The sequence below is a fragment of the Pyrus communis genome, chromosome 4 (genome assembly GCF_963583255.1).
Source record: "Pyrus communis chromosome 4, drPyrComm1.1, whole genome shotgun sequence".
Taxonomy (NCBI): domain Eukaryota; kingdom Viridiplantae; phylum Streptophyta; class Magnoliopsida; order Rosales; family Rosaceae; genus Pyrus; species Pyrus communis.
The window spans coordinates 11,756,335-11,780,810 of NC_084806.1; the positions used below are offsets into that span (position 1 = coordinate 11,756,335).

The 24,476-nt window shown below is 37.8% G+C and overlaps 4 protein-coding genes across 6 annotated transcripts; all 4 read left to right on the forward strand.

Moving 5' to 3' along the window:
- The first annotated feature begins 2,591 nt into the window (after window positions 1–2,591).
- Window positions 2,592–5,473, forward strand: LOC137732289 (protein trichome birefringence-like 10). 2 transcript variants are annotated; one of them, XM_068471596.1, is made up of 5 exons: window positions 2,592–3,506; window positions 3,775–4,164; window positions 4,346–4,504; window positions 4,589–4,649; window positions 4,735–4,916. In XM_068471596.1, exons 1-5 carry the CDS (start codon window positions 3,067–3,069, stop codon window positions 4,783–4,785), a joined length of 1,101 nt encoding a protein of 366 aa, XP_068327697.1. In that variant the 5' UTR covers window positions 2,592–3,066; the 3' UTR covers window positions 4,786–4,916. The 2 variants fall into 2 exon arrangements, with proteins under 2 accessions (XP_068327697.1, XP_068327696.1); XM_068471595.1 differs by lacking the exon at window positions 4,589–4,649 and having other exon boundaries at window positions 4,735–5,473.
- Window positions 5,474–6,834: 1,361 nt separating this feature from the next.
- Window positions 6,835–10,995, forward strand: LOC137731514 (NEDD8-activating enzyme E1 catalytic subunit-like). Its single transcript, XM_068470635.1, has 9 exons — window positions 6,835–7,026; window positions 7,123–7,286; window positions 7,765–7,967; window positions 8,570–8,802; window positions 8,918–8,980; window positions 9,068–9,124; window positions 9,288–9,409; window positions 9,834–9,951; window positions 10,351–10,995. The coding sequence occupies exons 1-9, from the start codon at window positions 6,922–6,924 to the stop codon at window positions 10,636–10,638; spliced, it is 1,353 nt and encodes a 450-aa protein (XP_068326736.1). The 5' UTR covers window positions 6,835–6,921; the 3' UTR covers window positions 10,639–10,995.
- Window positions 10,996–13,646: 2,651 nt separating this feature from the next.
- Window positions 13,647–14,784, forward strand: LOC137731790 (uncharacterized). Its single transcript, XM_068471009.1, has 2 exons — window positions 13,647–13,921; window positions 14,257–14,784. The coding sequence occupies exons 1-2, from the start codon at window positions 13,796–13,798 to the stop codon at window positions 14,497–14,499; spliced, it is 369 nt and encodes a 122-aa protein (XP_068327110.1). The 5' UTR covers window positions 13,647–13,795; the 3' UTR covers window positions 14,500–14,784.
- Window positions 14,785–18,386: 3,602 nt separating this feature from the next.
- Window positions 18,387–20,800, forward strand: LOC137731740 (3-dehydrosphinganine reductase TSC10A-like). Of its 2 annotated transcripts, none has more exons than XM_068470934.1 (3): window positions 18,387–19,165; window positions 19,416–19,706; window positions 19,994–20,355. In XM_068470934.1, exons 1-3 carry the CDS (start codon window positions 18,487–18,489, stop codon window positions 19,996–19,998), a joined length of 975 nt encoding a protein of 324 aa, XP_068327035.1. In that variant the 5' UTR covers window positions 18,387–18,486; the 3' UTR covers window positions 19,999–20,355. The 2 variants fall into 2 exon arrangements, with proteins under 2 accessions (XP_068327035.1, XP_068327034.1); XM_068470933.1 differs by lacking the exon at window positions 19,994–20,355 and adding an exon at window positions 20,415–20,800 and having other exon boundaries at window positions 18,416–19,165.
- The last annotated feature ends 3,676 nt before the right edge of the window (window positions 20,801–24,476 follow it).

Consider the following 24,476-nt stretch of genomic DNA (forward strand, 5'->3'; position numbering starts at 1 on the left):
AGGTAAACAAGCCCCAGGCTAGAAAGCATTGGCTGGTAATTAGAAACAAGATACGTGTATCCTGGCTATACAATAATGAGAAACTAGAAAACTCAATGTTCTTTATCAAATCGATTGGATTGGGAAGCTCCATGCGTAATTATGGTGATTTACTAATGTATATGAATCATATCGTTGATTCAGCGATGTTTATGGCACTGTAATATTCTCTTCACTAGAATAAATGTGAAAAATCTGTAATTGCTACCTGAATACTTTCGTTTTTTAAGTCTTCAATTTCAAATGCATGGTTTATAGTTATTTATATTGCATGATAAGATCTTTCGTCGAATGTTCATGCTCCCTTCCCTTGTAAATTGTAATTGTGGCTGAGCCCATCGGACTTCCATCTCAATCCGGTTATCATAAATCATATCTGAAATCACAATTACAAAAATGTTTAAACCTTTGGGTCGAAGCTAACAAATGTACATGATTGCGTTGTTGTCTTAAACCAAATTGCGATGTCAAAAACTGGATCCTCACTTCCAGTGTTTGGCTCTTCTAAATGACAAATGTGTTCGGCAGATCACGAGGAAAATTAAAACTGGACATAGGATTTGGTAGGCGAAGGATGGCAGCGGTTCAAGTTGTTTGAAATCAACTGGACATAGGATGGGTACGTTATGCCTTTGATATTTTCTACCCCAGATTAGATGAGACAGGTGGCAGCATGTGACCTGAAGTTCCTCCCAGATTGAATTCCGCCTTCCTTGGATTATTCCCATGAACAATCCATATGTTTTAATAATTAATTTCCACGTGATCATAGAAAATTGGGATCATGTTATTTATCACATATGGGAAGGTCCACGTGACACATGCATCAAAGCCTAGTTTTTAGATCATGAATGCTGTAATTTCATCTTCTTGCCCTTAATTAGTGATTAATTAGTTTCAATTAAGTTAGTCATTACAAATTAGTTTCTCTAGTCTAGTGTTAATTGTCTCTGTTTGGTTTGAAAAGGTATTATGTTTGAGTTCGACTCACATAAATACAAAGCCAATATATATTTATGTAAGTAAGCTCGATACATAACTCCTACGTAATTCCAGTCCTTTATGGATTGTACTTTGCATTAATGCATAATTTAACTTTCGCGTATGAGGATTGAGGTAAAATCCAAGAAGAGGTGGCCATGGAAAAATTTGCCATACGAATTTTGTCGTACTTTTTATCTTGTCTATGACAAGGTAGGTAAGAATAATGGCCAAACAGTAGTCATTTTTTTTAGCATAAAACAATAGTCTTATCTTTGCTAATTTTTTATTTTTTAAAAGGGTACAACTGATGATAAATCACAGTTATCCACATTCTGAGCCAAAAAGGCTATGGGAAATTTTACCATGCCCGCGACCACAATCAAACAGACTCACCAATTCAGAACATCGAACCTAAGACCTTTCATATAATTCAAAGCAAACTGTTTAATATCCTAAAAAGATATGGTAATTGTCTTAAAGGTTGAGCTAAGTATCGCACAAAGTAACATCTGCTTGGATTAAGTTTGGTATTTTGCATTTGTCCACTTTATTATGAAAACTATCCCAACAAAACTGGGATGAACATTTTTTTCATTATTAGATTTTTTTATTTATTTTTTTCAATATTAGAGCTTAGAGGATCAGGCATGGCTTAGAATTCAAAACAAAGTACAGTTTCAAGTTAAAAGTCTCTTGCTACATGCGTATGAGTGTATCAGTTGAGGCAAACCAAATTTTGTAAAACAGATGATGTAATTGTTAACGATTGGATTATCACTTAAGTTTTTATTAACGTGCTTATTTTTTATTGATGACATATCATTTGATTTACAAATTTTACGTAGCATTAGCCATATATGAGCCTCACCATTTTTATCTTCTCATTTTATATAGAATCTAGCCTCTTGCCACACGCATTGCGACAATTGGTTTTTTTTTAAATATATTTTGAAAAATGATGAACGTAATTATTATTTTATTTATTTTAGATGTTGTTGTTTTTTATTAAATATATTTTGAAAAATAACAGTCTTACCAGATGGACTTTTTTTTGTGTGAATATTTTTATTATGCATGTTTCACTCTTTTTACCCTCTCCCTCCATATAGATATCATTGTTTAAGGAGCACTTTATTTATTTTTTACATTTTTTAACAAAAAATATTATCTACACTAAGGAAAGGAACAAATTAAACCTCATAATATACTAGCAATAATATGAATAATAATCAAACCTAAGATTTTCCACTTACAAATAAAAAATACTGTTACATCGTAATACTAAATAACTTTATTTTTTTTTTTATTAAAAAAAAAAATTTAAGACGTTGGTAATATTAAGGAATAAAATTATAATTATTGTATCAAAACACATTATCATACGAACAACTCAGCCACGCCCTATCTCCTCCGCGTGCACAACACCACCCTAACGTTTCTTCTCCTTTCCCCACTCCGCTATGTCACGTTCTAGCGGAGAAAACATGGCACCCGCTTTATACTATCCGTTACCCACTCTCTCTCTCTCTCTCTCTCTCTCCCTCTCTCTTTTTCCACCAACGCCGCAACTCCTCAACGTTCTCTGTTGGACCTTGGTCACGAGTGTGGACCAAACTCCACCCTCTCTCTCTCATCCTCCTCCTTCTCCGTCCCCCTCTCTGCTGAACTGTAATCATATCTCTAACATATAATTACCCACAAACTATATTAAATTTAATTCTCACTCTCTCCTCCGCCATGAATGCTTCTTTGCTTCCTTGACAACCCATCTCGCTTCTTTCTCTCTTTTAAGCTCTGCACTCATTCATTACTAGCACATATTCCTGACCTACCAAGCAACCATCTTTTCGAAGCAAAATCCCAAACAGGACATTTTTTCCGATCCCATTTAGCCAGATGAATGCCCTTTTGCTTTCACACCACACCTCTCTGCTCTCTGCTCTCTGCTCTCTCTCTCTCTCTCTCTCTCTCTCTCTCTCTCTCTGTCGTCTAAAAACTTGACCAGAGCAAAACCCACATCCCAGAATTCGAGTTCAAGCTCCAATGTCTAAGCACTCATCCCAGCCCGACCCGGAAACCATGCCGTTCTTCGAAGCTTTCAACAAGTTCAGGCGTTTGAAGCCGTTGGAGCCGTCCCTGGGCGTTCTGGGATTCTTCTTTGCCAGTGTTTGCGTGATTCTGTTCTTCGTTTACTTGGATGACAGAGCCGTGGCCAAAGGGTTTCAGTTCCCAGGCCAATCGGAGCGGTTTATGTGGCTGCAGAGTAACTGGCCGGGCAAGCACCGGAGGGTTGAGTTTCTGGAAGAAGAGGGTGGTGGGTGTGACGTGTTTGAAGGGGATTGGGTGTGGGACGAGGCGTATCCGCTGTATCAATCCAACGATTGCCGGTTTGTGGATGAAGGGTTTAGGTGCTCGGAGAATGGCCGTCCTGACTTGTTTTACACCAAGTGGAGATGGCAGCCCAGGCATTGCAACTTGCCCAGGTACCTTTTCAGTTTTTGGTAGTCACATTGATTTTTATTGTGAGAAATTATTACTGTCTCAGCTATGCATAGGAAACTTCTGTACTGTTTTTCAGCATTTTCTCAGCAACCAAACAACCCGATAACGCTAATTGACTGTATGTATTTTGTCAGCATTTTTAGTTTTGTGTGTGGAGCAATAATCCTTGTGTAACTTTACATATGCTTGATGGCGACATTTTTGAATAATTTTACTCAATAATTTTTTCCCCGTGAATAATGAAAACAGATTTGACGCGAAGTTGATGTTGGAAAAACTGCGTAACAAGCGGCTAGTTTTTGTTGGCGATTCAATCGGGAGAAACCAATGGGAATCACTCCTGTGCATGCTCTCTTCTGCAGTTCCTAATGAGGATTCAATCTACGAAGTTAATGGAAAACCAATCACTAAACACAAAGGGTTCTTGGTCTTCAAATTCAAGGATTTTAACTGCACTGTGGAGTACTACAGGTCTCCGTTTCTGGTGCTGCAGAGCCGTCCTCCTTCTGGAGCTTTGCAAAATGTCAGAACAACTCTGAAAGTGGATCAAATGGATTGGAATTCTGTAAAGTGGAGAGATGCCGATGTGTTGGTCTTCAACACGGGGCACTGGTGGAATTACGAGAAGACTGTAAGAGGGTAAATCTTAACTCTCAATCCTATTTGACTACGTTACAAGATTCACTCATTTGCATTCGCGTGAACCAACAGCGGAACTTGAACTTTAGTTATGTTTCAAGTTTTAAACATGATGTTTTTTCTTTCTTTCTGGATTTTCCTCTGGGTAGAAGGATTAAAAATTTCTGTATGTTTTGTTCAGGGGTTGTTACTTCCAGGAACGGGAACAAGTAAAGATGGAAATGAGCGTAGAAGATGCATATCACAAGTCCATGGAGACTGTGGTGCACTGGATAGACACTCAAGTAAATTCAAGCAAGACTCAGGTTTTCTTTCGAACATATGCTCCTGTGCATTTCAGGTTCGTATTTTCATTTTTTCGAACATATATTCTATCTACGGTTAAGCATATCCTAGATGTCTTAGGCAATTGGTCATGTCTTAGGTACATCTTCGCAATGACCAAAATAAAAATCTGCATCATTTTCTTGCTCTTTTCTGGTGAAGTAAGATTCTATCTGAAAATGTTTCCGAAGAAAAAAAGATACTATATGAAAACCTTTATCGAAATATTATTCTTGAATAACGCAGAGGTGGGGATTGGAAGACGGGGGGAAGCTGCCACTCGGAGACACTGCCTGAGCTAGGTTCCTCATTGATGCCTTCTCAATCATGGGATCAATTCAGGGTAGCCAACGTTGCGCTATCAGCTCACTCAAACACATCACAAACGACAAAGATTGATATGCTGAACGTAACTCAAATGACTGCACGGAGAAAAGATGGACATTCGTCCTTGTACTATCTAGGTCCTAACGTTGGCCCTGCACCTCTCCATCGCCAAGATTGCAGCCACTGGTGTCTGCCTGGAGTCCCTGATACATGGAACGAACTACTCTATGCACTATTCCTAAAGCAGCAGATGACCGGCACAGTTAACACGTCGACTTATAGAGCACAGGTATGATAAGTCTCCTGTTTGTGTTGCCATGGAAGACACGCTTCTATTGGCACAGTAATGCTTCCGAGGGGGGAAGGGAGAAGATCAAAGAAAACGGCACATAGCATTAATTTCGTCAGGATTTTGAGTTTCGGGTTGATAGCAGCCCTCAGATTTTTATCTCAATTGTGATTTGTGGGAGGAACAGGACCAGCATTCTTTTGGAAGACAGATCCCCATTTAGCCGGGAAATAGGTTGGCAGCGGTTTCTTGGATAAAATTATGAAAGTGTAAAGAAATTTCACATTTTTTAAAATAAAAAAAAATTAATTTTTGAACCGGCATGGTAATCCTTTGGAAAATATGTAATTAAATAGTTTTGAATTATTGTTATGGGTAGACAATGTCAATTCAATTTTAACTAATTAGTTGAGAATCATCAGCAAACGATATTATCTTCATGCATGGTAGGCAAGTGTTTCGGTAGGGGCTAGCCATAATAAATCTCACACTGGGCTAGCCATTATAATGTGGTTCAAATTCACTTTTAACAAAAATCGAACCTAACACATCTTATTTACAAGTGAAGATGATACCGTACTACTAAGTGGCATTACTGTTCCTGAACATAAAATTTTATGAATAAAAAGTAAGGCATACCCTCATGCAATTCTTAATGGTGTGCTTGAAAATGGTCAGGTGCAATACATTGAGAAACCGCTTGTATTAAAGAGCGTTTAGAATAATATTCCAGTAGTAAATTTGTGATGCTTAAGCTGTTTAACTTCAATTGTTAGAAATAAAAAAGAGTGCGTAAAAAACTAATGAGTAAAAGTTAGCTCTCAAACAAAAACTTAAAATTAAATAATTATCGCATTAGGAATGATGTTTCAGTAGTAAATTTGTGGTGCCTTTGTTTGAGAGAAACACTTGCTTTAAAGAGAGTTTGGAATAGTGTTTCGGTGGTAACTTTGTGGTGCTTTGAGTAGTTCATTAACCAGGTTTCTCAAACAAATATATGAAATGAAAATGCATTGAATTGTTTATATGGCAACTTTGAGTAGTCATTAAATTGTTTTTGTGAACGTAAAGAGGTAAAGAAAAAAGAAGCATCGATGCTTCGTAATTGTTCGCATGACAGAAAAATTATGTAGACAAAAGGATTATAGCTCATTTGATTAAGAGGTCTTACACGTAGTTCTTTTCTTTTTCTTTTTGTTTTAAAATGAAAACAGTTGGTGGCTTCTGTCATAGTAGTTCACTCTTTTAGGAGAGGAGAAGACTCACAGAGGCATTTCAGCCTTCCTTAGCCATCATCATGTGATTCACCAGAACCAAGAAATCGAATTCAAAACATACCGTGTAAAATACGAACATGAAATTCATCTCTAATGACTGAGTCACTCCATAATGATTTCTTACGTGATAGTTCTAATTTCAATTCTTCGACCCCTATATCCTAAAAGCATATACTCATTTTGATTAATTTTTTAAAAAAGCTTATGTTCCCTAATCTCCCGAGTTTTAAACTTAAATCACGATTGAAAATAAAAAAAAATAAAAAAATAAAAAACAAAAACAAAGGTAATTTTAACAAAACACTCTCGGTACTTTTTACTTTTAACAAAAAAATCACGTTTATATCTTTCCCTAATACTATTCACCATAAGTTTTTCATGAAAAATGAAGTTGATTTTTTTTGAACTTTTTATTAGTTTTCTAAAACAAAAAGCAAAATAAAATAGAAAGAAGGGAGGATCGTTCAGTTTGGAAGCGTGAAAATCAAGCCTACTACAGTCAGTCACACTCGCCCCGTGGAAGAAGTATTACAATTAGCAATGGCACCAGCGTCCACAGCCCAAGAGAGCCGATCGAGGGACCTCGATAAGCTCCTCCTCCGCCCCGGTAATCTCGTCGGACCCACCTTCGAACCCGGCCCTGGAGTAAACCCTTTTCTTCCTTTTCCTTCTCTCTCAAACACTCTCCTTTTTCGATCGATCAAACGATTTTGTGGGTTTCTTACAGTGATTTTGTTGCAGCTACGAGATGATCTCAAAGAGTACGCCAGAGTTTTGGTGGTTGGGGCTGGTGGGTTGGGCTGTGAGCTGCTCAAGGACTTGGCTTTGTCTGGTTTCTCGGAGCTCGAAGTCATAGACATGGATCGCATCGAGGTTTCCAATCTCAATCGCCAGTTCCTCTTCAGGTTATCTGAATTTTTTTTTTTTTGGATGCCTTTTGCTTTAATTTGTAAATTTGGTGCCTTTTGCTTTAATTTGTAATGGGTGAATTGGAAAATTTGTTGATTTTACTTGTTTATTGCCCACTTTACGGTCTTTCATTAGCTAGAGTATTGAAGATTTGTATATCTATCAATATTTTAGTTCTCTAACTGATCTTAATGACCCAACTTTTTAATCTTAACAGTAAAATTATCCCTGAACCATTGATGTTTGTGTGTGTTATTAAATGTCTAATCTCTCAATATTAGCATTCTATCTGCTTCAGAACCGTCTATTTTGATAATCTCTGTCGTATACTAATGAATACTGTAATTTCTTTTTTTCTTTCTTTTTTTTTTTTTTTTTTTTTATCTGCCTTATCGATGTAAAAAACAAGGGAAGAAAAAGAGTTGCACTTCAATTTCTTGTTAGAGTGCTTTCCTCATGAAGTTTTTGTCGTAGACTTGAAGATGTAGGTAACCCAAAGGCTGAGGTGGCTGCGAAACGTGTCATGGAGAGAGTTAGTGGTGTAAATATCGTTCCACATTTTTGCCGGATTGAGGACAAGGAGCTTGAATTTTATAGTGATTTCAATATCATCGCCCTCGGTCTTGATTCCATTGAGGCTCGGAGCTACATCAATTCTGTTGCTTGTAGTTTTCTTGGTCAGTATGTTCAACCTATCCATTTTGCTCATATTTTGTCTTTGTATTACATATTAAAAGTTCTATATGGGTTCAGGTGTTTCTATAATTATATTTGCGCTTGTTTGTGTGATATTGATTATTGACCTTCCTTGTTGCTCTAATTATTGATAATTACAGTGTTTATTTTCCTTATGAGAACAGAAAGAATAGATTTAAATAAAATAGTCCCAGAAAAGCCTGCAGACAATAGATTTTGGTCATTAAACATGCTTGCTAAAATTGGTCCAGTTTTGCAAATTTGAGGTGTAGATTTTAGGGTGTTGAAATTGACACACACAGTCCACTTATGATACGTCTTGGAACTCTAAGGTGTCAAAATTGGTCCAGATTTTGGTTTGAACTTTTGTTTCTAATATCAGATCCTTTGTTGCTTTGGTGACCTTGCCTTGAAGCTCTTATGTATAACAGCATTTTTGGGACTTTTTTTTGAAAAAAATTCTTCTTGTCCTTGCCTTATCACATGCTACCCTTTGTACATCGTTCTTGAAATGAATTGCTTTTTCTTTACTATACTTGAGCTAACGTGGCCCTTCACATTTTATTTGTTATTCTTTTGGAAGAGTATAATTCTGATGATACCCCACAAGAAGAAACCATCAAGCCTTTGGTAGATGGAGGGACTGAAGGTTTTCAAGGACATGCTAGGGTCATTGTTCCAGGGGTCACTCCATGCTTTGAGTGCACCATCTGGCTTTTCCCCCCTCAAGTGAAGTTCCCTCTATGCACCCTTGCAGAAACCCCTAGAACTGCTGCTCACTGTATTGAATATGCTCACTTGATCAAATGGGATGAGGTGACACATTCCACACGATTTCACTATTCTTTCCCCTTTACGTTTCATTACACTTTATAACTGTTCTATGAGTTAAAATTGATGGTATACAACTAAAAATGCATTCTACAAATAGTTACATAGCGGAAAGTCTTTTGATCCAGATGATCCAGAGCATATGAAGTGGGTCTATGACGAGGTCAGTGAAGTACAATTATGTAGTGATTTACATTTTGTTTATATTGATGTTCATTTTAACTTAGATTTGTTGCTCAATATCCAATAGGCTACCAAGAGAGCTGAGCTTTTCGGTATTCCAGGAGTTACATATTCTTTTACTCAGGTTCATATGTACTTAAAGATTTCTGTTTCTTCTAAGATTATTTTCTTTTTAAGATTCTGTGCCACTGAGCTGCATAGTTTGGATTGGGTGTTAATTTATATGGGTGAAGAGAGATATTACGATTTGCCTCCCTTCTCTAATAAGCAGATTATGTTGTTTACAGGGTGTTGTGAAGAACATCATACCAGCTATTGCTTCTACAAATGCAATTATATCAGCGGCATGTGCACTAGAGACATTGAAGATTGCATCTGGATGCAGCAAAACACTATCAAACTATTTAACGTGCGTTCTATTTCTCTTCGATACCACTCAACTTAAACATCTTGTCCTAGATGTCATAACCAGTATGGTTGCAAATCTATGTATACGATTAGTGAATGACCACTCGCAAAATAGTTTAGGATTAGTGAATCCCCACACACCCCCCCCCCCCCCCTCTCTCCTCCTCCTCCTCTCTCCCCTTAATTGCTTTTACTCCAAGTTTGCATTTCATTATGCTTGATCTCCGAAAAGTTAGATTGCAATGCTAAGGTTGTGAAAAGTGCCAATATTTCTTACATTGGTAAATTAGCTCGCTTTGGATGCTAGGTCATTGTTGAACATCATCATCAAAATTAAAGCAAATGGCTGCACATGTTTCATCTAATCAAACTTGTTAACAAAAGGTTTTATTTCAATATGTACTGAGTGTTCAGAGTCTTTGTAGGTATAATGGTGCACAAGGTCTCCACACGAAAGTGACTGAATTTGTCAGGGACAAAGACTGTCTTGTATGCGGACCGGGTGTTCTTGTTCAACTGGACACCGCAATTACTTTGCAAAAGGTTATTTTCTATATCCTTTGATTTGCTCTTATGGTTAAAACCTTCTGCATAGTGATATTTATACTCCTTGGTGTTGCTTTTGATGTCAGCTCTACTTGTTTTGTGTTATATTTTAAAAGGTTCGTTTAACTTAAGAAATGAAAAGTGATTCTCGTTTCTAAGTGAACAAAGTCGGTACCACACCAAGGTGTTATGTTGTGACCACCAACAATGCTTAAATCTCAAGTTCTCAACTAAGAAAGTTGTTAAGACTTCTCTTCCTTGTCATTTCTCCTTTGTCAAAAGTGAAACGCTCAATTTAGTTTTTCTGATAATTTGATTCTGATTTGTAAGTATCAGTGATATGTCCTATTATTTTGCGCGGCTGCGCCTGTCCTAATTCAACTTTTATGGCAACAGTTCATTGATCTACTTGAAGAACACCCGAAATTGCTATTATCGAAAGCAAGCATCACATACAGAGGGAAGAATCTGTACATGCAGGCTCCACCTATACTGGAAGAGATGACCAGATCAAACCTAAGCGTACCACTTTTTGAGCTAATGGGTAAAGTTCCAAAGGATGTTGTCCACGCGACTGGTACAACCACGAAGAATGACAAAAAAACTTCGTGTCTGAGAAAGTTGCGTGTTATTTTCAAGGGAGTGGATGGGATCACAGATATGGATACAGCAGGAGAGTCATGATTTTTTCACTGGATCTGATCAAAGACCACAGGAGTTGCAAAGATTTTGAAGATTCTCTCCCTGAAACGATTGAAGCAAGAGACGGAATTGGCGAGGCAAGCTTGAATACCATTCTAAGTTGTAAATCTTTTCTTCGAATATTATCTTGAAAGATGATTGATCGTTTACTATCCACCATGAAAGCAATGAGATTTTACAGTTTCAAGTTGCCCTCAACAATTGTTTGGATGAGAATGTGTCTGGGTGAAAAAGATTGACCGTATGTGATCAAATCCTGTTATGGGCCTTATGACCCATGGATTCATGTCTTACCATTACCTGGTAATTTATTTAGTCCAATGCTACAAGATACCATCTGTTTACCTGTTATTCTAATGATTGAACTAGTTTGTTTCAAATTGCTTCCTTAAGATTGCTTATAAACGCCTTTGCTAAAAGTGCTTTTATTATAAACATGTTGAATATATTATTAAAAATCCAAGTGTAACATGAATAGTCACGTTTGATGTATTCTTCGTAAAATGCTTTTAAGAGTTAGATTCACTTTTAAGTCTTTCTGTTAAACATAGTTATTAGAAGTGTAGTAGGTAGACCTTGATTAAGTTTTCCAAAACATGCCATGGTAGAAGATACCAATGTAATTTTCTAAAATATGAGGGGGGTCATTGCAATTTTATTTAACTTGAAGACAAGTTTGAAGATTCTTTATGATTCACAGCCAAGGATATCCAAACATCAAAACTTGATTACCACAGAAAACTTCATAGTACCAAGTCTTGTCGGGCATGCGCACCTGTCAAGCTATCCACAACCGAAATAAGATCACGGGAGCTTTAGGATGAGGCTGTCATTCCAAGTCAAATGGTTCAAAATCCCTAATTAATTCGAGGCCTATGAGTCTATGACCAGCCTCAAGCTTGGATGATCCCACATCCAACCCAACATTCCACTCCATGAACAGAAAATGATGAAATTTCAAATTAGTAATCCTCATTTAACTAATATAATCATCAAATGCCGTGTGAAACAAATTACAAAGACTAAACACCGTCGTATTATTGAAAAATCTACTGTGTCACTAAGTTGTATCCCCTGTCACTTCTGCAACGCTTATTAATGTCATAACTAATTTCAAGATTCATTCCTCAATGATGTACTCCCTTGTGATTGCAAAAGTCATTAAGGCAATAATTAGCTTCAATGTTCATTCCTAGTTCCCACATGCAACCCAACATTTCATTCCAATAAAACGAAGAAAATTCAAACTTCATTTTTTTGATTCATCAATAATTAAGTACCATATGAAACAAAGATTAAACTATCATTTTTTTTCAGTTGAGAAAATCTAATATGTCATCTGGATATATATTTTATGTCTACAATATTCATCAGGTGTCATAGATTATGTGATGATTGCTATAGAGTATAGACATAAAGAGATATACTTCATGTCATAAAACTAGTATATTTGATCATACTGGTCACGTGATTAGTGTTGTAAACATAATGAGATATATCACGACGTCTACGGTGAGGTTTCTTCATTTTAGGGGTCATGATATTCCATGCAACCCTAATGCTTAACCAACGCTAGCCATGAAACCGTGTGGAAAAGGGACGTGGACCAAGCAACACCATATATACAATTCAACCTTTTGCTTTCCGAAGAAGAGTAAAGTAGAACATGAAACAAGTGGAAAGAAAAAGAGAATAATAATACATCTTACCCGTTAATGCTCTTGCAATTGACTGACCGATACAGAGGGAGGCAGATGAATGAAGAAGTGGGAAAAAACAAGCACACACAAAAGATCAATTTATCTGGCAACAAGTCTATTTCTCTAGTCATGCATGCTGGCTCACATGTTGCTTAACCCTAGTGAACCAGTTGGTGCTATTTACACCCTTGGTTGATTGATTTTCATGCATACACATCACACTCCTTCCATTTCCAAAAACTAACACATCATTCTTGTTTTGATTTTTTACTTCCTTTTATGGCTTATACAAGATATGCATATGAGGCCTAATTGAATATGGATCGACAATATGTTTACTTTTCAAGGGTATTACTACATTTATGTGTTTTTGAACTTATGAATTGTATTCAATTAGTGTCAAAACACAGTTAAGAACAAGTGATGCTTTCGTTAGCCGCAGATACTTCCATAGGTTGGGCACTAATTCTTTACATGGTAAAACTCTTCCGCATAGTGAAGCTATATATAAGCAACACAAGCGGATTAGTAACAAAAACATATTGCTAAACCATAGTGAACCTTGCACCCTTGGTGATTGATTTTCATGGATACAAAACTCTCCCTTTTAATTTTGAAAAACATCCCATCATAAATAAGGGCACTAACGCATTACTAATATAACATTAAGGCTCTTACGTTGCAGAAATTTTTCAATGTGCTTAGAACACGAAGTGGTACACCACGTGGCATTATACAAGTGGTGAGATACTTGTGTTAATGAATTAACAACTTAAAAAGTAAAACTTTATTTCACTTATATAATGACATGTTGCATACCACCCATATTCCGTACACAATGAAAAATTTATCCTCTAAGTCGAGCGAAGCTAGCAAGCAGTACGAGTGGATAGTAATACTATATGACAATTTATACATCCTTGAAATAATACTATAAATGTACAATGTTTGTTTTTATGTGGACTATATATGAATGTCGAACCAAAAACTAGGTATTTATAGGGAAATGGATGTGAGGGGCAGAAAAGTCATTTACAACCAAGTGTGTGGGTTTTGCTACAGATTTTAAGTCGATCTTGGATTGGCACGTGTCTGGGTGTGGGTTGTTGCCGGCTGTTCCTCATCTCTTTTGGGGGCAACTGGATAATATGATGACATACAACATGATTCTTGTGGGGCAGTGGGACTTCAAATACAGATAGGCCAACTGCCTACCCTTCCACATGGCTGCACAAAACCATGTGTGTGTAGAGATGCAGAGTGGGACTTCACATAAACCCACCCATCCCCTTCCCCTCTGCCCTTTGCTTTTCCCCTATATAAAATCCCTACTTATTTCCTTTAGATTTTATTAAGAGAGTTTCAGGTTCGGAGACACCACTCAGGCTTGCTTAACACACAAATAATAACCCAACTTCTTGATTAATTAAGCTGCATATATGGAAGTTGCCATGGAGAAACTAGAAGACGACTTGTTCTTTGCAGACTTAACTAAGCAAATCTCTCTTCTAATCATGGATGATGAGGAGGATCCTATCGCAACTTCCCCTTCAGTTTCTCTTCAGGTATACACTTCATTTGCAGTGATTGTAATTGTTTATCTTCTTCTTCGTGGATACGCTAGCAACATGCGGACGTAGCTCGTATTAATGTGAAGTGATTTCCGCAACTCTTGTCTTCCTCTGCACACTCTTGTGACGTTTGAAATGAATAAATCCAGCGTTGTGTAGAAGGAGAAAAAGAGTGTGTGGAAGTCAGTAAACCATGTTAGATTTTATTGTGTTGTTTTGTAAGTTTACTTTTGTGTTCTCGATCCGTGTATGATTACATCGTGTTGTACTTGTTCTATCTAGGAGATGAAGGGACTGATTTCCTAACATGTTTTTAATTGTGCTTACAGGTTTTCTCTTGTGCAATCCACCCACCTGCACATCCTGCCTTTCCGTATGAGCAATCCTGCAGGAGAGAAACCAAAGGAACTGGAGTTTTCATCCCCCAATCAATACGTCCAAGAAGAAAGCACAGGCAGGGAAGGTTTGCCTCATACAACTCAAAATCCCACAGATCGTCACAAGCTGATCACAACAAAACGACGGTTTCCCAAGCATCTTCCAACTGCGCTTTTAGACCGAAAAATGGATGAGATATAGAACCCTAATTATCAAGAAGTATTGTACAATGCAATAAATTTCTGCTGATGAGTCCCTTTGCCAAACATGGCAAGGCAAGGATTTTATGATACTAATATTGTTATTGTTATGGTGATGATGTCTATGTGTATGGGAAGGCAAGGAAAAGCTATTTACTTTTGTTCCTTACCCTGCCAAGGGGAGCTTACCAAAGGGTAGATTGTACCCTTTGAATTGTGAACGTGTGTGGGGGATTGTTAGGTTGGATATAGGATGAGCTTTCTCTAATTCATTAAATTCTATTCGTTAATTGTTTTATTTTGATTTTAATTTGATTATTTGTCCAAAATGTTGTATGACATTAGCTTAATTTGATTTAAGTCAAGATATATGAGCTACGTCAGTTGGTTGTGGTAGTTTGTCCAACTACTTGCATCTAAGTTCGAAATTTCTCCTGTAATTTAGAGTAGTTTAGAATAAGAAAATGATTTCTACATACCTTGTTCTCCATCTTCAAACTTGGGTGCATTGAAATTAGTTTTGTTAAAATATTGACTTGCCAAAAAAGAAAGTTCAATTGAAGGCAACATAAGTGCATGGTAGATCTAATGAGAGTTACATTTGTAGTAAAACAAGTACTCCTAACAGGTTACCTTAGTTGGTAAGCATAAATCCAATTGAGAAAACAAAGACTTTGGGAGAAAGATTGAGGTGCAACTTTCAGACAACGAAGCTTTGTAGCTTGCTGGATCTGCAAATTGGAAGAAGATATCTTGGATTTGTTTTTATGCTAGGAATTATCGAAAGGTAAAAACAGATGAGGTGGAAGTGACAAGCATATGAGCAATTTGGTTGGTTGCAAATCAACCTAAAAGGAAAAGCTATTCATTTGACTATAAATATATGTTCTTGTTTAAATTATTGGAATCTATTAGGGCCGTTGGCAAGGGATACTGCATCATTGCAGGCATCGACTCTCAAATTTCTCTTTAATCTTGACATAATTGACCACTTCTATTCCTTCTCTGAACTTTGCGTGATGTTTTGTGATTGATATTTATAAAGTCGTTAGAGTTGTATGATTGAAGCTTAGTCACCAAACCCTACTATCATCATTCACTAAACTTTTTCTTTTGTTATCAAGTTAAGCATCTAACGGAAAATCAATTAGCAACAAATTAATATGGTTCTTGGCCAGACTTTCATGGCAGAATAACGACGAATATCTGGTGCAAGAGGCATCCAATTCTCAACGTGGAATTTACACATTCGACGTGGAACATAAAACTAGTTCTACAACTACTGTCAATTCATTTCTCGCTTTGAACATGTTCTTTGATTAATCTTCCCTCAGCATGTCACGTTTCGATGGTACAACTACATGCATGCATTTCTTTCAGAAGGCATTCCTTTCATTTTCGATGTCATGTTTGAGTTCTCTCTTTAAACGTTTCATATATTTTCCCTTTCTTTTGGGCAACCTGTTTCATTGCTTTTTCTTACGTAGTTTTCAACTTTTGTGTCCCTTCCATACTGGCAGCCCATCAGGCCACATGACCTCTCACTTTTGATACGTGCCCTGTCGGCTGAGGTGAACTGAGAGTTGAGAGGGTGAATCATAAATCAGGAAACTGAGAAATATTACATGAGCTTATAAGGAGTTGAATGACTTTCCGTTTTATAGTAAAATGTCAATTTCTTTTATGGTATTAGCCAATTAAAACATATTTTCTACATGTTGATCTCACCATCTTATTATCAATGTACTGTAATTTGTGGTGGAACTTCAATTTTCTTAAAAAAAGTGAGAGTGACCAATTAAGTTGAAACAAATAAAAATATTATTTGTCAGGGAATATTTGCGTTGATTTTTGCTTTGAGATCTAGCTAGCTCTCACTTTTATTTTTCCTTTTTCTCTTTTGTTGGATGAGAGCTGAGAGAAGTGAGATCAGAGATCTAGGTGCAGCACTTGCCCATCTGTTGACCAGTGGAAGTCACAAACTTTCAAAAACAATCGGTGAATTATTTAACGAAAGAGAATGAATCTGTGGTGCCCCACTTACAGTTTATGTCCATCCATATCTTAAAAATTGAATTCAAAGCTCAACATTTGCTTTTAAAACACAAGACCAAGTCATGAGATGAAATGATTCTGTGAGTTTTTCGGGTCTCTAGAACAGTAGACTATCGTGACAAAGTCATATGCTAATTTCATTTTTAGAGGGATAGAAAAATGAAAAAAAAAAATCCTAGTTAATAAGGTGTTGGATTTTATATATGCGTCTCCAAATTTGAAACTCATCCCTCCTTTATATTAATGTATTAATTTTGAACTCTCCTTTATCTCCTTAATAATAGTAATTTAAAAAAAAAAAAATCACGAGTCACAACTTATGATAGGTAACAATATGAAAGTTCTTAGCTATTTTCCGTAATATATGTATTTACTTTTCAATTTTCATGTTAGTCACAAAAAATAAAATGTGAAAGTTGATTGCAGTTTCTTGCTTCAACATACCTTGATTAATCACAACTTACATAATAATCCAATTATCAACAAACACGTCATATAGTTTACAAAATATGATTTAAATAGATTCTCTCTAGCATTACTAATTCAATAATATGTGAGGTGCTAATAAAAACCTTCCGTTAATGCTTTTTATATAGCAATATTCTACTCTAAATCTTAATACGACGCATAAACTTGAATGAGGATTACCGTTACTATCTAGAAGTGCTGACATCAAACTCATCGCATATAATCTTGTAAAAAAGTGTAGAGTGGGAGACTAATACGAGAAAATTCGGTCTTCAGCAGCCCAACTTTTAGCCAACTTTTATTCAACATTTGGTTTTTGACTTGTGCTTATTTGGACGATGTAAAATGGTTTGATCTATTAAATTGGTTAGGCAGTGATCACAAATCAACTTACTTTTGGTTAAATCGCAATCGAATTTTTATGCAAGTGGGAGATTTTCAGTGGTCTACGACTAGGAGCGGGTTGTGGTCCACCGATAAAGACCGACACCATATGCATTTGGACAAGTCAACAGCCAGCATCACGGCTTGTTTTAGGTCGGCCGATAGTCCTTTGCCTTCAACAGAGTGGATTGAAAATTTAACCTCCGGACCGACCTAACTGATGAATGCAATTAATGGCGGAGCTAAGAATTTAAATACAGGTAAATTAATTTATTTTTCTTGTAATATATAGTGAATCTAAGCATTGAGGGTATGCTAGGTTTTTGTTTTGTGCAATATTAACATAACATGCTTAATTTAACGATTCATTTTTCTTAATTGATCTCATTTTTAACACTACTTAGTACTATGATCTAGTAATATTCTTCTTCACTTATAAGTGACATCATATTATTGCTAGCTTGTTACGAGGCTTAGCTCATTTCTCTACACTCTTAGTGTAGATAATATCATTTGTTAAAAAAAAAAAAATTGGTCTCCTTTTTTTAAAGAAAAAGAGAAGAAAAATAATCTTGGTATACATTGGAAGTGACTTGAGATGTATTCAAAATTTTTATTTTTATTTTTTAACCTTATGGGGCCTAAATAATCATTTTATATTAAGATATGTAAGTTATTTAATAATAAATTTAATGTGGGGTCTATTTAATAATATGTAGGGGCTAAAAAAAAAAAAAACCTAAAAATTGGAGTAAAAAGTACATAATTAAGGTCTCATATGATTCTGCTCCACTGATTTTCTCTTATGTGTTACAAAATTGGAGTAAAAATTGTTATGATTGTTGGTGTAGTGTCTTTAATCATTGGGCCTGATTGCACAACTTCAGACCCAAACTCTGGCCATATTTCAGTTCAGGTAGGCCAAGACCCGAAAAATGTATTTCCGGGCCGCGTCTGTCCGGCCCATATTATGGGCAGAGATCACAAAAAGTCAAATGAACTGAATTACACACAAGTGACAACACAACGCTGGCACTCTCAACTCAAGTAATCAACGATTTCGAAGCTCCGTCAATGGCGGACCTCTCCTTCCTCGCCCTCCTCCTCCTCCTGCCGCCCGCCCTCCTATTCCTCATTCTCTACGTTATAGTCCGGCCCCGCCCCGTCAAGATCCCAATCAAGAACCGTCACGTGTTTATCACCGGAGGCTCCAGCGGAATTGGTCTGGCCCTGGCCCACCAGGCCGCCACCGAGGGCGCCAGAGTCTCCATCCTCGCGCGCTCCATCGACAAGCTCGAGGAAGCAAAGAACTACATCCAACTCTCCACCGGCATCGACGTGTCAATCTTCGCAGCCGACGTCCGCGACTACGGCGCCGTATCGAAGGCGGTGGAGGAGGCGGGTCCCGTCGACGTGTTGATCGTGAACCAGGGGGTTTTCGTCCCCGAGGAGCTCGAGAAGCAGGGATTGGATGAGGTGAAGTTCATGGTGGACGTGAATCTGATTGGGAGCTTCAACATGATCAAAGCCGCTCTCCCCGAAATGAGGAAGGGAGAAGACCGTGGGCCGCGCTCGATCGCGCTGATGTCATCCCAGGCCGGCCAAGTTGGAATCTACGGCTACACGGCCTACTCCGCCAGCAAGTTCGGGCTCCGTGGCTTGGCCGAGGCTCTGCAGCAAGAGGTGATTTCTCACGACATTCACGTTTCTCTCGTATTCCCGCCGGACACAGACACCCCTGGCTTCGCTGAAGGTAAAACTGTAAAAAAATTGCAAATGTTCGATGTGGAATTTGATTGTTTCGATTTTGTTTCGATTTTGATTCTTTTTTATACGAGCGATATTCGACTTTAAACTAATATGAGGGGGATTCGAACTTGGATGCATTGGAATGTTAAATGCGGGTAGGGAGATTCGAACATTGGTGCATTGGGGAGCGCATCCGCTCTAGCCAACGTGGCTACTCGTGATTTTGCTCTAATTTTAATATTCAATTGTTGTAGAGACCAAGAGGCGGCCGCCGCTGACTGGCATTATAGCGGAGTCGTCTGGGGCGATGAAAGCCGAAGATGTTGCGAAGAGGGCTTTGGATGGGATTAAGTCTGCTTCTTTTATTGTGCCTTGCAACTTTGAAGGGTTATTGTTGTCCATTGCCACTGCTGGGTTGTCTCCTCAGAGGTCGTTTGTTATGGCATTTTTCGAGGTGGTTGCAGCTGGTTTGGTTCGTCTCGTTGCTCTGTGTTTTCAGTGGAATTGGTATACTAGCATACAGAAGTGGCAAGCACAGAACAAGAGTGAGTATTGTTTCATATCACTGTTTAACTGATTATGTTTTAGTTTTCGGTTTGATCTTACTGCATAGAAATTGTATTTCCTAGACGTAGTTGCCAATTGTTTGTATATTTCCTGTTGTTATCCGAACTGCCTAGTTTAATGAATGGTGCTGCCGGGTTTAGAGATGTTTCCTGCTTTTGAATTACTCATATTGTATATCCAACTTTGCATTTCAAGACAATCTTAATAGGCTGGAGAGATTAATGTCATTTCCTTCTTTCATGTTTCTGATCCGAATCTGACAGAGTATAATGAGGACAAATAGATGCATCGATTAAAAAGAATGAATCATTGACTAGGGAAAATATGGTCCATGATCAGCGGATTGCAGGACTAGCACCGGTGTAGCTGACCTTGAGTGGTTGGGATAAGATTGTGTTGTTGTCATTCCTAGTTAGTAGGAGATCAAAGCGAAATTATACCTGTGTGCTGCTGCTGCTTGTTCATCTGTCGTAGAATGTTACATATTAATTCCGATTTTTGTAACCAATATACCCAAATGGCGGCATCTTAGATTCTTAAGAACCTCCTTTCCCTCTAATCTAAAGTAGCAGTCTGGGAATCCGATTCTTTTCTTCTTCTTTTTTTTTCCTGTGCTGACATCCTTGCATGTTTAGTTATGAGTGAAACTTCACCATTTCTTGTTTTTTCAACGATTTTAATTTCAGGGACCTGAGATTCGCGGTGCTTTGTATTGCACTTAGACTGCAGTTGTCTGTTGTGGGTTACTTTGGTTCTTCAAGTCTCTGACCTCGTCCAAGGTGGAGTTTACCTGTTGAATTAACGGCATTGCTACTTGAGGAAAACTTTTCGGTCACCAGTCTCCTTATTCCTAAATTGACACGGTTGGTTTTCCAGGCATTCAGTATCGTCTATATTCATTCCCGATTATGATAGATCCGTTTGTTAGGAAATTAAAGCAAGTCCTGAGATTTCTTTTGATACCCTTTGAATTTTGTTTCTAGTCGATTTATTTCGTTATTTAGATAGACTACTTCAGAACGGATGTGAAAACGGTTGATGAACGAGTTTTTGAAAAATGCGTTGTCTGTCATTCCCCGCCAAAAATTCAGTAATATGTTCAGATGAAGTTGTTTGTTGCCTCAGAATTTTACTGTCGTAAATATCCAAGCAAATATGAGAAGGTGGCATCCAAAATTTAGGTTTGGACATTGTCTTAGCTTTTGCCAAAAGTCTCTTTAATCACGGATCTGAAACATCTGCTAAAGTAAATCATTTAATAAAGAGAAATCTTATGCACTGTATGCCAATGGCGGATCTAAGATTCTAGCATCAGGTGATCCTAAATAAGGTACTTTATGAAATATTTTTTTGAGTCGTATGAATTTATAGTGAATTAAAAGAAAATAACGGTGTCAAATATGTGGTTTAAAAAGTATCGATTGAGTTATACATCATTCTTCTATTAATTAAAATGTTATGTGACACAACCTGATTGAACAACAATTAAAAAAAAATGAGGAGTTGGCCACGTGGGAAATGGAGAGAGCGTCTTTCTTCTTTGTTGGAACCAAGGTCCAAGAAAAACAAAGCCATGATGATCTTCTCTGTATTCCTCTTCGTCTGAAATTAAATCCTTCTTCTTGGTTCAAAATTTCTATTGCAAAACTTTTGCACAACCATTCTCTTCCACCACCTGTCTGGACCGTTGGTGGTCCTCAAAGGTCCTCATAGGTGCTTCTTTGGACTTCTAGGTTGTTTCGAGACCAACGGGGTCCATGAATAGATTAGCCCTTGCATATAGCAAACTATGATTTGTTTACAAGAATGAACGACTTTTTACATGTGAGGATCTAAATATTTTCTTGGTTAAAATACAAACTCAAAAAATAAATTATTTTAATCCAAACTTGAAAATGAATTATTCTAATTGAAAGGACATTTCGACCGAAAAAATACCCAATGATAGTGATTTTCTTGCACTCTTCCTCTCCTCTTTTGTTTTTTTATTTTTTATTTTTTTTATTTTTTTGAACAAACAATATTATCTACACTAAGATCATCTCCAATGGTTAGGCTAAAAGCCAAATTTTTTAGCCTGAAAAATTTAGCTTTTAGCTTAGAAACAACTTTTCTGCTCCAACCGTTCTGGCCTAAAATTTTAGCCCAGGATTATTAAAGAATGAACTTAGGCTATTTTTTTCCTTCAAATAATTTTTTTTTAAATAAATATGTAGACTATCGTAAATTAATTTTATGAACATTTTAATCTAAAAATATTTAAATTATGATAAATATTGAAAAATCACTAAATTTTCCACAAAGCAAGCCTTCAACTTTCAATTCACCACCCATTCCGCCACCATTGCAATTTTCTTGAAAGTTTGCAATGATTTTATCCCACAAAACTTTCTTATTTTGATTTGTGCCAACTACACCATATTCACTAACAGAAACTCATGCCAAGCATAAAGCAACATCTTCCTCGCAGGTCCAATTACGACCTCTAATGTCACATCCCGGCCCGGGCGGGACCATTTCCCGGGCCCGACTCCACTACCGTAGCACGATATTGTCCGCTTTGGGCTTACCATTCCCTCATGGTTTTGTTTTTGGGAACTCACGAGCAACTTCCTAGTGGGTCACCTATCATGGGATTGCTCTAGCCCCCTTCTCGCTTAACTTCGGAGTTCCTACGGAACCCGAAGCCAGTGAGCTCCCAAAAGGCCTCGCGCTAGGTAAGGATGAGAATATACATATAAGGATCATTCCCCTGGGCGATGTGGGATGTCACAATCCACCCCCCTTAGGGGCCCGACGTCCTCGTCGGCACATTTCCGGCCAAGGATTGGCTCTGATACCAAATTGTCACATCCCGGCCCGGGATAGATCACTTCCCAGGCCCGACTCCACTACCGTAGCACGATATTGTCCGCTTTGGGCTTACCATTCCCTCACGGTTTTGTTTTTGGGAACTCACGAGCAACTTCCCAGTGGGTCACCCATCATGGGATTGCTCTAGCCTCCTTCTCGCTTAACTTCGGAGTTCCTACGGAACCCGAAGCCAGTGAGCTCCCAAAAGGCCTCGCGATAGGTAAGGATGGGAATATACATTTAAGGATCACTCCCCTGGGCGATGTGGGATGTCACATCTAATATGCTCTCTTGCCATGTTGAACAATTTGGAAATGGAAAGAAATGGTAGAAAGATAGATTGGAAGAATTGTAGAAGAAAATTGAGTTTTGTGTGGATGTTTGAACAAATACATAGGTATTTATAAAGTTTTTGGGTGAATTTTGAGTTAAATAATTTTTTTAAATTATTTTAGCTATTGGATTTTAGATCTTTTTTTTTACCGTTAGATTTGATTATATTCGATTTCAGCCGTTGGATTCAATGTATTTTAAAATAACATATTCTAAAAAAATTAAATTTGAATCTGGACCGTTGGATCAACCAACGGTCCTTAGATCTTAGCCCTTGGTTTAAAAATAGAGTTGTTGGGGTTTTTTTTTTGGGTGGCCGACAACCTATGACAGAGGGGCCCACCCCTGTCAAGCAATGTCTGCAAGCCCATCGATTATATTTGATCTCAGCCGTTGGATTCAATGTATTTTAAAATAACATATTCTAAAAAAATTAAATTTGAATCTGGACCGTTGGATTAACCAACAGTCCTTAGATCTCAACCCTTGGTTTAAAAATAGAGCCGTTGGGGTTTTTTTTGGGTGGGCGACAACCTATGACAGAGGGGCCCACCCTTGTCGGGCAATGTCTGCAAGCCCATAGCGTGGGCGCGTTGGAGAGTGGCCCAATTGCCCGCGAGTCCACTCGCATGGGGGAGGGGAGGGGAGGGTGCGAATTTGGCCCAGCTTTGGCATTTGGCTTTTAGCCCAAAGATTTAGCTTGGGTTGGAGTGGGTTTAGGAGGGGAAATTTGGCATTTAGCCCATTGTTGGAGATAGTCTAAGGAGTGGGGGAGTGGGCTAATTCAGGCTAGAAATAATGTATTTCAAGTTTACCTTTGAAGAAAATTGAATCTAAGATCTCTTATTTATTATTTTTATACCGTAGTACTGAATGACTTCTCTCCTTTTTTATATAGGGTAAATTACATTTTACCCCCCCCCCCCCCTCAATTGCATTTAAAATATAATAATTTGTTTATAAAAAATAAAAAAAAAACAAAAAGTCCAAAAACCCATCTTCCCATCCCCCCCAACCCTCCCTCCCTTCTCTCTCCACGGCCGACGCCCCCGCAACCCCCACCCCATCCAAAAACCCAAAAAAAAAAAAAAATTCGCAATCTTGAACCTAGATGAGCACGGGGAAGAATAGGATCAAACGGCCTCTCGATTTCGTCGATCCTTGGCTACACTATGAAATCGAACTTCTCTGGTAGTGGGTTGGCCTGTGCATGCACCAAGCTCTCATCCAGATCAAGAAACTCTGTCATCTTCTCTGGAGAGACAGCAGCGTAAGCGATGGCTCAAACAATAGCTTATGGCAAACCGGGTTTCCTGATCCGGGTTCGCATTTTGGGCGTTGGCCGTGGAGAGAAGGGAGGGAGGGAGGGTTGTTTGGGGGTTGCAGGGGAGGTGGGGGTGGGTGGGTTTTTGTTTGTTTGTTTTTTTTTTTTTTTTTTATTTTAAATAGGGTAAATTATTATATTTTAAATGCATAAAAAATTTATTATTTTTGCCACGTGGCACAAATTTGGCAGTCTCGTCAGCACAAATATGGATTTCATATTTGCCACGTCATCACTT

Coding starts and splice junctions, on each gene's coding strand:
- LOC137731514 (XM_068470635.1), top strand. CDS start 6,922: ATGGCACCAGCGTCCACAGCCCAAGAGAGCCGATCGAGGGACCTCGAT. Junction 7,287..7,764: donor AATCGCCAGTTCCTCTTCAG/GTTATCTGAATT, acceptor TTTTTGTCGTAG/ACTTGAAGATGTAGGTAACC. Junction 8,981..9,067: donor TGAAGTGGGTCTATGACGAG/GTCAGTGAAGTA, acceptor AATATCCAATAG/GCTACCAAGAGAGCTGAGCT.
- LOC137731790 (XM_068471009.1), top strand. CDS start 13,796: ATGGAAGTTGCCATGGAGAAACTAGAAGACGACTTGTTCTTTGCAGAC. Junction 13,922..14,256: donor CCCCTTCAGTTTCTCTTCAG/GTATACACTTCA, acceptor TTGTGCTTACAG/GTTTTCTCTTGTGCAATCCA.
- LOC137732289 (XM_068471595.1), top strand. CDS start 3,067: ATGTCTAAGCACTCATCCCAGCCCGACCCGGAAACCATGCCGTTCTTC. Junction 4,165..4,345: donor TACGAGAAGACTGTAAGAGG/GTAAATCTTAAC, acceptor TGTTTTGTTCAG/GGGTTGTTACTTCCAGGAAC. Junction 4,505..4,734: donor TATGCTCCTGTGCATTTCAG/GTTCGTATTTTC, acceptor TGAATAACGCAG/AGGTGGGGATTGGAAGACGG.
- LOC137731740 (XM_068470933.1), top strand. CDS start 18,487: ATGGCGGACCTCTCCTTCCTCGCCCTCCTCCTCCTCCTGCCGCCCGCC. Junction 19,166..19,415: donor CACCCCTGGCTTCGCTGAAG/GTAAAACTGTAA, acceptor CAATTGTTGTAG/AGACCAAGAGGCGGCCGCCG.